This window comes from Anopheles coustani, chromosome 3 (genome assembly GCF_943734705.1).
Source record: "Anopheles coustani chromosome 3, idAnoCousDA_361_x.2, whole genome shotgun sequence".
NCBI classification, from domain to species: domain Eukaryota; kingdom Metazoa; phylum Arthropoda; class Insecta; order Diptera; family Culicidae; genus Anopheles; species Anopheles coustani.
In genome coordinates, this window is record NC_071288.1 from 11190759 (window position 1) to 11206389 (window position 15631).

Consider the following 15631-nt stretch of genomic DNA (forward strand, 5'->3'; position numbering starts at 1 on the left):
AGCAACCTGGACCATGTTTGCATCGGCAATTTCGCACGACACATGTTTCATGATCAACCAAATCTAAATGCAATATGGCCATAAATAATTAAACCTGTATAAATACTGCACACCAAGCATTTAGCAGCGTTGTATTATTTTGTATCGCTTCTTGTCGGTAGTTGATTGCTGTGGTATCTTCGCTGTGAGAACAATTGTTATTTTTCGCTACATCTACCAAGTTAACGGCTGATACACCCTGTGGACCTTTCAATAAGATGTAGGATTTAGTTTCTGGAAATCCAGAAACTGAAACAAACCTAATTCCGTCGTATACCATATTTTTGCTTGCAGCTCCAAGAATGAGAATAAGCATCGCAACTCATCGGCTGCCAGTGGTGGTTTTCTGTCTGGCGCTATACTGCTGCCTTTTGGTCGCTACTATGGTGAATGCAAGCCCGGTGCCTTTCCAGAATGTCGGATACGATGGGATGTTCGATACGGAATCTCCTCCCACTACTACTACTCGGAAGGAAACTCTACCCGCCTGTGGCAGACAAAGGTACTGCTTCGGTATAGGGAAATGAACCAGTGTAATAGGACTTATAAAATCTTGATCCAATCATAAGAACACTACGACGCGATAACGCTAGCCAAAACGTTTGTTAAACAATTAGATTTCATTTTGTCCGAAACAATACAACAATTACCTTAAACGATTGCTTATCGTTAGGCAACGTTCGCGTAATCCGAAACGCCCCAATCAGTTCCAGTTGAAGTAACACCTTCGCGTACAAGTATAAAACCGAGGAACAAGCGAGCATCTCCTCACGTGTTACCTCCTCATATCGTTCGAGTGAAGTAAAAAGAAAAGGAAACGATTTGCAACATTCCATAAACAAAAAACTTTCCTCAAAACCAACGGCTATGGGCAACAACTACACGAGGATTCTGTTCATGCTGCTTATCAGCTTGATATGGTCCAGCTGTCTTTTCAACCTGGGCATCGGTATTCGTGGCGTTGAGGGCGTACCAGCCGATGGGCCCGTAAACCCAAATGGAACCCGCTATAATTTTGGACTTGGCAAATAAAAAACCAACAATGTTGGAGCCATTTCAGTGAAAAGAGTATGTATTGAATTAACTATTTTCTTTCGGTTCGAATTTCCTGACCGAGTATCACACACCATATCTGCTTTGCTGACACTAATGAACGAGTAACATTTATTTCGGTTGGTTATATAGTTTTGCAGTGCATTTGTCCGTTAGAAGCCTGGTTTGGGGGAAGGGAAAGCTAGGTGACGAAAAGCGGATGGACACACTACTCTGCGGATCTCCGGCGAGTCGTCGCCGCGCTAAGAGCAACGAAAGCCAACCCGGTATCGACGACCGATCACACGCATGTTTCTCTTCACAAACTCTGGCGATAAATTCGTTTATAACATGACATCAAAGACTACGCGTATAATTTATATTTCGAGTTAGTTAATAGGTTGAAGCGTATGCAATGCCGCATATGTTTACGTGTGCAAGGATGACGCTTGCTTACCGGCACACCATCAAAAGGGTTCTATGTGTCTCGTTTGTGTGGGTATTTTAAATTTGCTGTTTAACGTAATCCGCCGCAGCCAATTGGGGTTAGTAAAAGTGTAATAATTGTTTTCCGTACCAACAGTCCCACCACATGTCGTCCGTAGCCTCATTTTTGTGCGATCGCGCTTAGTCCTCGGTAGAGCTGGAGCTTGTTTCCAGGATAACCTCGAACGAGAACGGTTGGAACGCGTAGCCGAGACCGGCATAGAATTTGCTCTGGAACTCCACCCTGGAAGTAGTAGGAGAAAAAATATTGTTAACCAAGGGTACAACGCAAGCAGGCAGTGACGCTTCACTTACCAGTGCAAACGGAGGGTGTGCAGGAAGGCGGAAAGCCCCTCCATCAGCACCAGAATGCCGACGGTAAGCACGGCCCAGAAAGCGAACACGGCCCACAGAGCAACGCCTCCGATCCATCCGTCCTGCTTGAGTCCGTTCTGCAGCACCATGTTCCATAACACTTCGGCAAGCTCTGTCGGAAGAAAAAACCATCCATTCAACCATCAGCTGCCACTATTCGCGGAATTCGAGAGATTCGCTGTACTTACGGGCATGAGCCAGCGAGAGAGCCCACAAACGAAGGTAGGAAGCGGTATGCGAGACGGATCCCAAGACGTACTCGATCGTGTGGATGCCCTGATGGATAAAGATCTCAGACATTTCTTCGTTATCGTGTCCGTGTCCAGCGCCCTGCTGCTGCGGCTGACCGGCCGGGGCCGTTGCTGAGTGGTTCAGACCAGCGCCATCGGCGTCACCATTCTCGTTGCTGTACGGTACGATGGGTTGATGCTGGTGGCGACGAGATGAGATCAATGGGATAAGACTGAAATGATAACAGCTTTCGTCGAATTTTTAAACCTACCGCAGCTTCCTTACGACCACGCATGATCAAAATCGGTTTGGCAAGCAACATCCAGGGCACGCACAGGAGCGCCACGACAACCAGGAACTTCTGCAGCCCCGCCTGACCGGCGAACATGTACGGCGAGCAGTCCCCACCCTCTTCGGGCGCTTTGAACAGCACCATGTTGATGAACGTGATCAGAATCGACGGGGCGCATCCGGCAGAGAATTCGACGGTTTCGGAACTGGCCGAGTACTTCACCCACTTGATGAACATCAGCAGGGTCATGTAGAAGAACAGGAATACCAGGAAGATCACCTGCGGGATGAACTCGCAGTAGATGGCCATCTTGTTCTTGAAGTAGCGATGGTTGAACAGGCCAACGAACACACCGAACAGCATGTGGATCACGCCGAAGATGATCGAGATCTTCATCTTGTACGCGTTCTGGAAGATAATTTTGTTCAGTGGTGCCACCTGCCAGACGGGATCGAGCCCAATTGGATACGGTGTCTGCGCGTAGTCAAGCCCTTTCGGGTCCAGCTGCAACGCCTTGTTGCTCATGACGGTCGAGGTGTTATAGTTGATGCTCCAGGCCGATCCGAACAGGTTGAGCGACTTCGAAAAAATGTCGTTGTACACGAAGCCGGTGTACATCGAGAACACGCCCATCAGGAAGATGATGTACCGACCGCCAAAGAATATGTTCCAGATCTCATTGTCGGACTTCTTGGCGGCGAGCGGCTTCTCCTTCAGCACCATCCACAGGCCGAACAGGGCCATGATCAGCCCGTGACCCAGATCGCCAAACATCACGGCGAACAGGAACGGAAACGTGATGATCGTATACGGGGCCGGGTTCATTTCACGGTAGCTCGCGACACCGTACGCGTTGATCAGCGCCTGGAACGCGTTGGTGAACTTGTTCGTCCGGTTGTACGTCGGCGGATCCTCGAACGTTTCCATGCGGTTCAGGATGGGCGGCACGGACGACCCGGAACGCTCGGTACCACGACGCAGCGCGATCTGGATCGTCTCGAAGTCGAGCAGCGGCACCCAGCACTCGGCGATCAGACACTTTTGCGTCACGTCCAGATTGAACAGGTTCAGCGTGTGGTAGATCGCCTTGATCTTGCGCACCTTCACGAACCAGTTCTTTAGGTTCTTGGCCGCGGCCACCAGCACCCGATGACGGTGGTCCTGCGTCTGCCCGAGCACGGTGTGCAGATCCTCGATGCGCGTCATCACGCCCATCGCCATCTCACGCCGATCGGTCGGCGCTTCCGGGCACGGATAGAGCGTCGCACGGAAGCCCTCGCAGATCTTCTTCACGCGCGTCTTCAGCTGGTCGCCTTGGAAGAAGATGATGAACACCGACTTGTACACCTTGTCTCCCTGTTGCGAGGTAAGAAAGGAGGATGAAAAGGCAAACATTAAAGCACTGGCACATTCGTGCGGTTCAATGGGCGAACTTACATTCGACGGATCCTCGAGCGGGTCCTCGATCATCGCCTGGCGCAGAAACACATTGCCACGGCACGCACGCCATAGCATCCGTTCGAAGGCTGGCAAGCGCTCACGCAGAATCACTCCGGCAACAAAGCTGCACGTTCGTTACGCCAGCGAACGCAAGGTTTTTATGTTCGAAGCGGAACATTGTTGGTGCAAAAAGAAATAATTCCATTAATCATAGCTCCAGTAAGGATTTTAGTGAAACGAATATTTGGAAACAGGACCAAAGGGAAGAGAGAAAGAGAGCGAGAGATAATAAAGTTTGAAACAGCGAGATAAGGAACATGAAGGATTGTATCTTAGGGTTTTAGTATAGCTAGACAGTGAGGGTAGGGAAAGGTTAAAATAATAGATTGTGAGAAAGAACACTTTACGAGCGATTGAAAAAATTTGAAAACTTCATCGTGCCATTATCAAATTTTGCAACCGCGGGTTGCAAACTGATGCAGGAACAACAAATGGTTGTGAACGAGCGTGGCAGAGGGGGTAGATGTAAACGGGAAAAAAAGTTCGAAATAACACTAGAAAGACCATAAACAAAAATATGCCACTTTTTGATACTGTTTGCAGGCTAAAGCACTATGATCATATTGGCTTGCCTGATTTTCAAATTTTTTCATACCAACATCTTGTTTTAGGTGAACTGATTTATGTAATACTAAAAACATGAACAAATAACCAGCAACGATCAACCAGCTGTACCAGACGTGTTAGTGAGTTACGTGCCGAGGTGGGCGATGTTATAAATGAATTTACTGATGAGCTTTGCCATTTTTGCCGATTGGAGTTGCTTCGACGATGCCATGCTGTACAAGCATAGAACAAAAGGGATTATCCTAGTTTAAAGTCAATAAAATAGGTACACAACAGCAAATGATAATGTCGCTGTTAAAGAATTGGATGAACAGTTATGTATAATTGCACGATCGACTGGGCAGAATTTGTGTTATTGGATTTTTTTTTGTCTACTAAGGAATTAAATTCTGGTAAAACAATACAAAAGCGATGCAAACACAGCGAAGCCACATTCAATCGTGTAGTAATAAACACTGAAAAGTCGACACACCAGTCAAGTAGGATACCAGGGTGGCTTTAATCATTAATGTCACTAGCTAAGGCTAAGGGAGGATAGATATTCATTGCACAACGAAATAATAATGATAAAATGTTCACAGCAAAAGGTATGCTGTTACATGGCGCAAAACATGATGTGACAAATATGGGAGGTAATGTGGGTATTATTTAAAATATGCGTGTGAACGATAGGCGTGAGCTGTTACATAGCGATATGGCAGCGTAAGAGAAGAATCTACTTCGAACAATCACAAACATGTAGATCATCGATTGTTAGCACTACTACTGACCATGGAAGGTATTCTTCTGTGTCTTGTGATTTTTCCAGAAAACTGCAGTTAAAAATTAGTCACATTAATATCATATAGATCAAAGGAAGATAGATTAAGTATGTATTAAAAGAAAAAATAAAAAGGATAGCTTTAAAATAGAAAATGAAAATGAAAAACAAGTATCGAAGCACTTATCCAAACATGAGACAAGAAAAAAACTAAGCTGAAAATTAAAATGTATCAAAAACACCGCAGCAGATAGAAGAAGCTTTTTTTTCGTAAAAAGAAAGTAAAGAGTGAAAAGAGTGCCGGTATAAAAACTAAAAACTATTCAAAAAAAGTTAAGAAAAGAGAGAACATTAAACCAAACTTAAGGGAAAACCGAATTGGTGCAGTGTACGGGTAACCCGAAATAATTAAAAAAGGAAAAATAAAAAAGAAAAATTAGGACGCAAGACGACCAAATTCGAACCTACCCTAGCTGAACAGGACCCATTGCCTTGCCAGTGCGTGATTCGTCGGTGATCAACGCTCGGGTCATCGATTCGGTGGTATGCATTCCACCTTCTTGCTGCACATTCAACAAACAGGTTCGTGTGAGTGAAATATTATTGTTCAGTTTACATATTTGATTTGTTTGGATTGTGTGTAAGTTATCGCTCTAAAATATATATAATTATGTACTGTCACGATTTGAACACGGTTGATGGGGAAGTGATTTTTCTGATAATGTGATGCAATGAGGAGACATGTCACAACGTACATAAAACTTACAATAGGAGGATCAAAAGATGATCGAACAAAAGGTAAACGAAAGATGACAGGAAACGCAGAATATCGGACGTATTTTTGGCAATTTGGACAAACTATAACAGAACATTTTGAATCAATCCTCAAAACACAACCAAAAAACGTTACGGAGAAGGATTGCTCGACGGTGATTTGCGAATGGTTCGATTCATCCAGATTGATTGATATAAGAAAAAATACATACCATTATTTAAAGAAAACGTTTTTAATCACACTTATCAGTAATCGAGCGTTTCAACTAAACAGTGTTAGTGAAAGTTAGAAGATTGAACGAAGTTAGCAAGAAAAGCCCATAGTGTGTATGTTGGTTAAAAGACATCTACTAAACTAAGACGATATAGTGTAGGCAGAGGCAGACGAAATTAGTACGCCTGCCGTTTCTGTAGATGTACTAATGTTACACAAAACTACGCAAAATACTCTACCTTTGGAAACTATTTTGGAAAGAAAGCAGAAATAGAAATAGTGAGATAGAGGTGCAGGATAGAATTGACAGACGAAGTGAAAGTGAGGGGTATTTGATAGAAGCGGAGCAACTGTAACAAATGGTAATGATCTAGGGGGTCAACAAGCACAATAGGGGTGTGTTAGCGTAGGTCCAGAAAAACATAACCACAAGTAAGTCAAACGAACTGTGCAATTAGTATGGGACATTCACATTCGCAGATATTGATTGGAGAACAATGGAAAACTAACAATAATTTTATTTCTTTTTTGTTTGTACTGCACAATTAAAACTGCTTTAAAATGCATCAAGTTTTAATTAAACAAACAGCACATGTAGTTTGCTGGAAAAATTAGCCACCATACAATACACGACAAGGTAAACAACAAAACTCCAAAGGCTTGCCTTAAATGTCGGCTATAAATAGGGTTGAACTCGGGAAAACGCTCGTAGCGTTTCTGCGCGTGCACGGAAAGGACCCAGAGAAATTACCGGATAAACCCGGAGGACGACACGCGGATGTGCCAACGAGAAATGAAACAAGAAAATGAATTATTTAAAATCATAGAGAAACAATACCGTAACTGCAGATTCCGAACCGAACCAAGGGCGTTACACGAGCAACTAATTAGTGAAATTGCTTGATGAGATAATATGAACAGGTTAGTAACAATATGTGGTTCTGTGTGTTTCGAATAGATGTTTTGATTGTAGGACTTTGCTTTGAGAATTCGCTTGTTAGCATTACATAAATCATGTAAACACCATATGTTCGTACTTCTCACCAACATAAACAGTGTGCGGGAGACAGAAATTTGTAAAACCGTGAAGGGAGAAAGAGGAAAATAAAAAAGTTCAAATAAATTAACAGAAAGTAAACAATATAAACATAATGAAGTTTCGAAACCAAATAATTGTACGTCGCGAAAATGCGCTGGAAATGGCAGAAACTTTAAAACATTGATGAGAACGCGAGGATCACTCGAAGGACCCCAAAAGAGAATGGGTAGGGGGTTCAAAGGGAAAGAGAGAGAGAGTGAGAAAGAGAAGGTGTGGTATTTGGAAGAACGGGGAATGGAGAGATTGTAAATTGTAACAAAAATGTGTATATTTACCCTAGTTTTAGATTTTGTCCCTGTGCCCCGGCACCACCAGCTCGAATGCCCTCCTCACCAAGAAGGTTAACCTGCTCCTCTTCCCTGTGCGAATCCGCCATCTGTTGATAGCGGTTTCTTGTCTTATTAGGTACATTTCCGGTATAAACGGCCTGTTTTTTCGTTTTCGATCGTTGAAATTGTGTTTTTTTTTGCATATTGGTTTTTGTTTACCAATCAAATTGTTTTTTTTTTTATATTAATTGTGTATTTTTTTTCGCATGAGCATTTTTTTTTTGCGATCGCAACACAACCGAAACATGACGTACCCAACCAGCAAAGTAGCGAAAAGGAGAAGGTAAGGAGAGGGGAGGGCAAAAATTGATAAATAAACTCATTAATAAAATGAAACACCACCAATTGTAGAGGGGAGGGAGATTCATTGTCCGAAAGGTGATACAGAAATTGTTAACCATTCCAAACGAAGGAACGAGAACGAGTTAGTTATGCTATATACGATGGGACTCGAGTACATAAGTACGGTGAAAGTTGTTAATTCATACATACGAGATCGAACCATAACCGTTAGTGATATGCTAGACGTTAGATTATCCAACCAGTGACGGACCATAGGCCTAAAATAGGTGGGACAAATTAAGTCTTGAGTTGATGACGAAGCTACGATCAATCCAGTTGAGCGATGTATAAATTTAAAACAAATATTTATAAGAGTGCTGACGTTGTTGAAAACATTATTTGTAAAATTCGTGTAGGATACTTTCATTTTTTTCATATGCTTTAAAAAACCCTCAACAAAAAACTGCAAGAATGTTAAACACATTACTAGAGTCATTTAGGAAGATAATTAATGATTTAAATAAATTAACTATTCACTATATTGCTCTACGCATAACTTGTAAACATTGGCCATATGCCGAAATCATATAAGAGAGATGATTCTGCAAGAACTTAGTTAAAACACTATCTATAATATTGATAAATAATCCCATCTAATATGTTCTGACTAACTTTGCATAGCAGAGTATTGCTTTCGGTAGAAAAGAAAAGATAATGCGTTGGGAGGATGTTGATATGGTATAAAGGTATGAATGAAAGGAATTTGCGCACTACCAGCCACCAGTAGCAGTCAGTTGTGTTGCAGCAATAAGCAATCTGTTTTAGAATATTCAATTAACTGATTCACGGTAAATATTGTATTCCTTTTGTTTATAAAAATGAGCGCGAAAAAACAGGCACTGTAGCATCTGCATTCAATTATGGATATTAGTAAAATCGAGCAAGTAAAGGAAATCAGTAAAAGGTGTATCCAGATGGTATTCAGTATAGATCGACGGTCTGAAAACTCCAAATACACCTTCTGCTGGTGGTGTAATATATAAATTACATTGAAAAAAAATGTAAGCATGCAAATAACGTTTAAGACCCTATAAAAAATGCACTTATTCATTATTGCTGTGTGGATAGACAGGATGATTATTGAGAGCGTTTCATTCGGAACGATTTAGCGTCTTCTTTTGAGTTTCAGGTCGAATGAGTTGTTTAGCAGTGGTATGAATTGCTTGTGATCTGCTGTGTGGGCGGGTGTAGTTTTTAGCAACACGTGTTGTTAAAGTACCAACAAAAATCAATAGCTTGTTAGAATATTCCATTAACCCCTTAAATACCCGTGTACCACTTCAAATAGAGACGGACGTTACGTTTAAATAATGGTTGTACCTTTTGCTTTAAATTTAAAATTTAATTTTCTCCACATACGATGGTACGGTACGAATTGATGGAAAATCGATACTCAGTAGGTAATGCGTTATAAGTTTTGTTACTAAAAAAACTTAAAAATGTAGAAGTAGTCCAAAAACAAAATCCTGTATGTGTGACAGTAAACGAATGACTTTTTTTTACATTCTGATGCTATCTTTCAGCATTCATCTTCCGTGAAATGTGGATTGTTTTTCACAAGTTAATGCTCAAAGAAGTCGAAAAACACATAAAAACTGTTAAATCATGAATACTAGAACAAAAACAAAAGGACAGAGCTTGCCGGACGAACCCCATACACACTTACCTCGTCAAAGAAGACCTGAGTCTTACGCAGGATGTGCTTCAGCTCCGTCAGCTCGAGATAGTTACGTTTGAGCGCTTCGGCGTTTTGGTTCACCTCGCGCAGCTCATTCTCCAGCTTCTCGAAGGTTGCCTCCAGATCGATCATCTCGCGGGGCTGCGGGGCCTCGGGGCTCTCGCCGGTGTCCAGCATCGGGATGCCGTCCTTCTTGATTTCCTTCTCAAGGTAGCGCAGCTTGCGCTCCATCTCGTCACAGCGGCGCACCTCGTTGACAAACTTGCGCTGGAACGCGTTGACATCGGGGTTAAGCTGCAGGTAGACAAATAGATTCCATTGTTAATTGGTCTCGCTTGTTTAGAAGCTTACTGGGGGGTTGCAATTTCTTACATCACGGAACTGAACCAATCCTAATTCTCCCAACTCCGACACACAAGCATACGCTGCCTCACTCTGCAGGAAGAGCTGGCAGAGGGACATCTCCTCACTGCGGAAAAGGGACCCCATCACGTTGCCGTTTACTGTCCTGTGTTTCCGTCACGAGTTCAAATGTTGTTTTTTATGTACTGGCTGGCTCTAGGCTGGAATAAAGAAGCAGAATGATGAGGACGTGAAGTAATAATTTAATAAAGCTAAATCACGTCATGGCCAACGTTGACGATGGATTTAGTGGTTTCAACAAAGAAGCCACCGTATCTTTTCAGCATACGTTTTTATCAAACTAGAATGCACAACAGAAAGAGAAGTTCACGTCGATAACCGTGGTAATCCCCTTACCGAAATTCGAGGACTGGTTTATCAAAAAATCCCCCTTTTATCCAACTGTTAAATCCGGTTACGTCGTGCCCAGGTGTCACATGTACACGAGCTTAGCAGCATTTAATTTAGTTTTATAATTATTTGGTTTTGCCTTCTGTTACTGCATTACTACAGCAACATAGAAATGCACGCGCGAATATGATTGTAATCTGTGTATACTTGGCAATCTTTGTCTTGCCCCTCCACCGCACACTTCGGCGCTGACACCTCCCCACGCAGGCGCACTGCTTGTTTTTGCTTATTCAGGAACATTTTGCCAATCAAACATGGCGCAAATGGACATGCACAAAACAAACTCGTGGCTGCGGCCACTTCAATTGCAGACCGCACTTCGAACTAGGCAAACGAAGGAACCGTGTTTTTCCCAAACACTATCGCCCTTCGCCCGAATTGATTACTCACAGCTCGTCATAAAAACTGCATGCGATAGGGGCAACAAAAAAAAACAAAAGACCACCGCCCATTCACAGGCCCGGAGGATTCAGGTTACGAAAACTTGTACATGGGATCCTTGACGATTATGGTTTAGAAATTCGTGCACTGATTGCTAATGACCCGTGTTACGAAATGGAATTGGAATTAATGAGCTCTAGGCTACGATGGAATGTTAATTCAACAGACCAACAATGTAACAACTTACCAGCAACACTGTCGAATGGGAACTGACCAGATCGATGGAATGTGTCGTCTGCTGTCAAATGACTCACGGGTCCACACTACAGCGCGACGTCCCGTCACGAAACGCGACGCCACCTGACACGGGGTCCACACTACAGCGCGACGTTCCGTCACGAAACGCGACGTCGCCTGACAGGCGGCCGAACTCTATATAAAAAAAATGTCGCACAAATCGCGCTAGACGATGCTACTCGGGGTCCACACTACAACGCGACGTCGCCTGACAGGAGCTGAACTCCATGCAAAAAAAATCTAGCACGATCCGCGCGACATCGCGCGAGGTTTTTTTTATATGGAGTTCAGCTCCTGTCAGGCGACGTCGCGCTGTAGTGTGGACCCCGAGCTAGTGTAGAAACAGCGAAAAACGCGACGTCGCGCTAGCTCTTGTCAAATGTCAATTCGAAACGAAAACAAACCGACAGCTGGACAAAACGTAAACTAACCGAAACACAAACGCGAACAAAACGAGCAATATTCTCCACGAAACATCGGATGTTTCGTTGTACTACTTGTCTCTAGACTTCACAAATGTAATTCATTTATGAAACTCAGTTTTAATTTATATTTTTACCAAAGTTTTGTCGGATGTCGAAACGTAAACAAACTGCACTCAATAAGTAGGAGATGATGGAGAATTATATACCAGTTCCAGTTCGGTAGTGCATCAGAGCGGATGTTAGCAGTGCACAAGTTTTCCTGAAGTGGTTAGCTGAAAAGTAGGGTTAGCTTAGGGCACGACCGCGTGGTCACGCCGAGCTGGAGCTCAGGTCAGACAAATCCTAGCTGCCGCACATCTCGTGCTGTTTGAGTCAATCAAGCGGACCACGAGGTTTTTGTGTCCTGACAACGGAAGGAATTATCCCTCCCGTGGACGGCGGGTGGACATATGGCTTTTATAGCCGGTCCTAAAGGACGAGCCCCTTCATAGGAGTTCGGACAGAGTCGGTACGCCTCTGATTACGAGTAAGGGAACAAACGTTCGACTTAGCGTAGGAGGATATACCCCGACTCGCATAGCGAAAGAAGAAGAAGAAGAAGAAGAAGAAGAAGAATTATACACCTCCTACGGTGGACCCCGAGTCAGGTGGTTTTCTCAGTGAATTTCAAATGTAGAAGCGCCAAACTCACTCAGGGTGCATAAAATACGTAGCTAAACAAATATCATGCATTACTACCTCAAAATTCAACAAAAAATTTTAGCCGAGTTTGCGCCCATATGTGGTACATATTTCCACATACTCCCCTACCTCTGTCGCGCTTGGCTTGCGCGATTGTTCTGCCGAAACTGGGAAAACCCCCTTCTTTTGAAACGGGACGTCGCGCTGTAGTGTGGACCCCCGAGTATGGGAAAATATATATTACATTGGGTCGCAAACTCGGCCCATAAATGTTGTTAAATTTTGACACAGTTATGCATGAAATTAGTTTAGTTACGTATTTTATGCACCCTGAGTGAGTTTGGCGCTTCTACTATTCTAATTTCATTCTATCATGCAAATTGTATTGAATCATTCGACTATCTAACCCACCCCTGCTGTATTTTTAAACAATAATTTTTTATTTCATTTCGTTTTAATATTTTATTGCATATGAGATCGTTACAAGAATTGAGGACTAGAGTAACACGTTTACACTATTTTTGTAAATTAATAAGTTGTTCCAGTGGACTACGAAATAGCGAAGCATCTTAAGACGGCTACTTATGGACGGATAATGATTTGTTTGTTGCTCATTCATTTTAGATGGGATTTCCCTTCTGTGTAACGGCCGCTGATATTGATCGTCCGATCACTTCCGAGCGGAAAGTTCTTTTCTTGTTAGGACTTCGCTGTAAAACGGAGCCCCCCGGAGCACGGACATGATGGGTCAAGCCGTCGATTCCTGCCAACGACGGCAGAGCGAAGATGTGTTTGGTCGGCGACGAGGCCATGTATCGTGTAGTTGCGGATTTTACAACATTTAGTTTGGTGTGATGGCGTTGCTCAATCTCTGCCAGCAACGTTGGAGCAACGTGACTATTTTGCACTAGAAACTTGTAATTCTTAGCCAATGGTGGAACGCGGTTGTGTGTAGCCGAGGCCGAGGCAGATAGGATAGTCGTTTCGATGGTTTTAGATGGTTTATGCTGCTGCGGCTGATGCTGTTGTGGCCGGTGGGGCAACGGTGCTAGTTTGCGTTGCAAATTACCATTCCTACTTCGTCCACCGTAGGATAGCCCGTCGACGCCATGGCTCGAGTGAGACACTGATTGTGCGCTGCAATTCCTGCTGCTGGACAGGTAGCTTCCTGTACCAACGCAGTGGTTTGATATTAACAATCCATACGAACCTATCGGAACGATGGGCACTTGAGGAACCATCAGACTGTTGAAGGGTTTCACCTTGATGTACGGTTTCTCGTTCCTATCTAAATACTCCGGTGCCAGATCCGTGCCTGATCGGCGACCTGTCTTCACCACGTTTGGCTGATTGTTCTGGCGAATCGCCGAGCCAGAGCTGATATATAAACATTTATCCAGCTCACAACAGGTGAGGGCGCTGTCTATGTCCTTCGTGGTGTGTTTGCTGGATCCATCTTTGCCGGAACGTGACGATCGTGTCCGACTGATCAATGGGGGATCCACCATAAGGATTTCCTCGTGAAATGGATCATTCCCTTTCACGTACTCAGACTCTTCGATACTTAGCGATTTACCCGTAAGTCGCAGGAATGGAAACACGGAGGTCCATTCCAATATTTCCTCCCGTAGCTTTGGATCTGATGGTAGCTCCTCCTCACCGTAGAACATTCTATCTATTCGCTCCCATTCGGTTTGGTTCTGCTTGATCGCATCTTCCGCCCATGGGATGGAACCGATGCTGCTTCTGCCCTGACTACTTGTTAGCGATTCACGGGACAACTCGGTCAGAGTATCCGACTCGTCACCATCGTCATCGCTCACCGTGCGCTGACCATACGCCCTTCTCCGCTCGTCAAACTTTCTCCTCGAGGCGCCTTTATCACAGCTTCCGGACATACTAGTAAATGTCTGTGTGGCTTAACTTTGAACGGATCATTTTCCTTCCTCGGTAAACCGTGAAGCCGTAAAGACTACCTTAGCGATGTTGTTTTGCACCGAAACACAACAAACAACTTCCGCAAGGTATATGTACACTAATGTTGACAGAATCGGGATTCGGAAGATTCGAAGATTCGATCCCTAGACGGATTCTAAAGATTCGAATCCCATTTGACAGATTCTAAAGATTCGAATCCCATCTGACGGATTCTAAAGATTTGATTCAATTAGGATTCGATTCAGATTTGATTGGTTTGGTACTCGATTTGATTCGATTCTGACTTGATCCTAAACTGTCGGCATCGATTGCACAAGGAGGTACATCTTAGATTTCCCAACTAGCAAAAGGAGACCACTTTCCGGAGTAAGGCAGATATTTTCGCACAGCTTTGGTTAACACCGCCAGCTTTCTATGATTGATAGTGTGGTGAAACCCACCAGTACTTCTTACGGGACCTGATCTCGTTTCTTCCATACCACGGCCCCGAGTAATCACCTCGAAAGGTAAATCGCCGAGTCCCCCAAGGTTAACGAGGCACCACTTTCCGGAGTGTTTTATTTCTTTTCTGAGGATATTTCTGATCTGTTTGTAGTTCCCCCGCCAATTACCATTGGTTGATAATGTGGTGCCACTATCAAGAACAGAAAGGGACCCAACTACAGCGAGATGTGTAGATACTATTAGTTGTTTCCGTACAGATATGACCACCAATTGTCCTCGTTTACGCGCGCGTGTCTCAAAATTATGTAGACTCAATTAAATTAAATAATAAAAATAAAAAGTTCCTGTTAATTTTTTTAATCATCATCATCATAGTCAAAGACCATGCCCGGTTGACAGAAATTGACATAGTTGCTGGTACTATGTAGTTCCAGCAAGAGTCCCAGCAATCTGCCATGGAAAAACATGCTGGTACTACATGACAGCTGCAAAAAATTTGAATTTTTGTCAACCGGGTGTTGACAAATGCAATAATACGGGCTCAAAAACTACAATATTTACTAAATACATTGCAAGCACAGCGTCTGATAACCCTCTTCATGAATACGGCGCATAGGCGTTTGAACTCTCTTAGATTTCGCGCTTGTTTAATCTCTCTCGGCACCCTGTTGTACCATTGTACTCCTTTAAAAAACAACGAATTTCGAGCGTTCCCAGACAGCTAGCCGAGAAGTCTTGGCTCCTCGGCATTACGAGTGTGTTACCGATGCACGTCAGACCCAACCACTATCCTTTCCCCCAAATACGTTGGTACCAGGCCTTTCAAAACAGGTTGGAGAACTATAGTATACGCTACTTAAACTGTTCCAACTGTTTCTTGGATTGGGATTCGGATTTGGGGATTTGGTTTACCCACCACTACGAACGAAACTCG

At 43.6% G+C, this 15631-nt stretch overlaps 2 protein-coding genes across 13 annotated transcripts; both read right to left on the reverse strand.

Moving 5' to 3' along the window:
- Nucleotides 1–1172: 1172 nt before the first annotated feature.
- Nucleotides 1173–10271, reverse strand: LOC131259996 (V-type proton ATPase 116 kDa subunit a 1). 12 transcript variants are annotated; one of them, XM_058261643.1, is made up of 9 exons: nucleotides 10091–10271; nucleotides 9707–10012; nucleotides 5751–5845; nucleotides 5293–5334; nucleotides 3893–4019; nucleotides 2438–3811; nucleotides 2121–2361; nucleotides 1873–2044; nucleotides 1173–1801 (listed from the first exon to the last, which is right to left on the reverse strand). In XM_058261643.1, exons 1-9 carry the CDS (start codon nucleotides 10205–10207, stop codon nucleotides 1699–1701), a joined length of 2577 nt encoding a protein of 858 aa, XP_058117626.1. In that variant the 5' UTR covers nucleotides 10208–10271; the 3' UTR covers nucleotides 1173–1698. The 12 variants fall into 12 exon arrangements, with proteins under 12 accessions (XP_058117626.1, XP_058117622.1, XP_058117624.1 ...); XM_058261639.1 differs by having other exon boundaries at nucleotides 2435–3811; XM_058261641.1 differs by having other exon boundaries at nucleotides 2121–2338; nucleotides 2397–3811.
- Nucleotides 10272–12772: 2501 nt separating this feature from the next.
- On the reverse strand, nucleotides 12773–14298 carry LOC131260002 (uncharacterized). The gene has a single exon (XM_058261652.1). It carries the CDS (start codon nucleotides 14211–14213, stop codon nucleotides 12936–12938), a length of 1278 nt encoding a protein of 425 aa, XP_058117635.1. The 5' UTR covers nucleotides 14214–14298; the 3' UTR covers nucleotides 12773–12935.
- Nucleotides 14299–15631: the final 1333 nt, after the last annotated feature.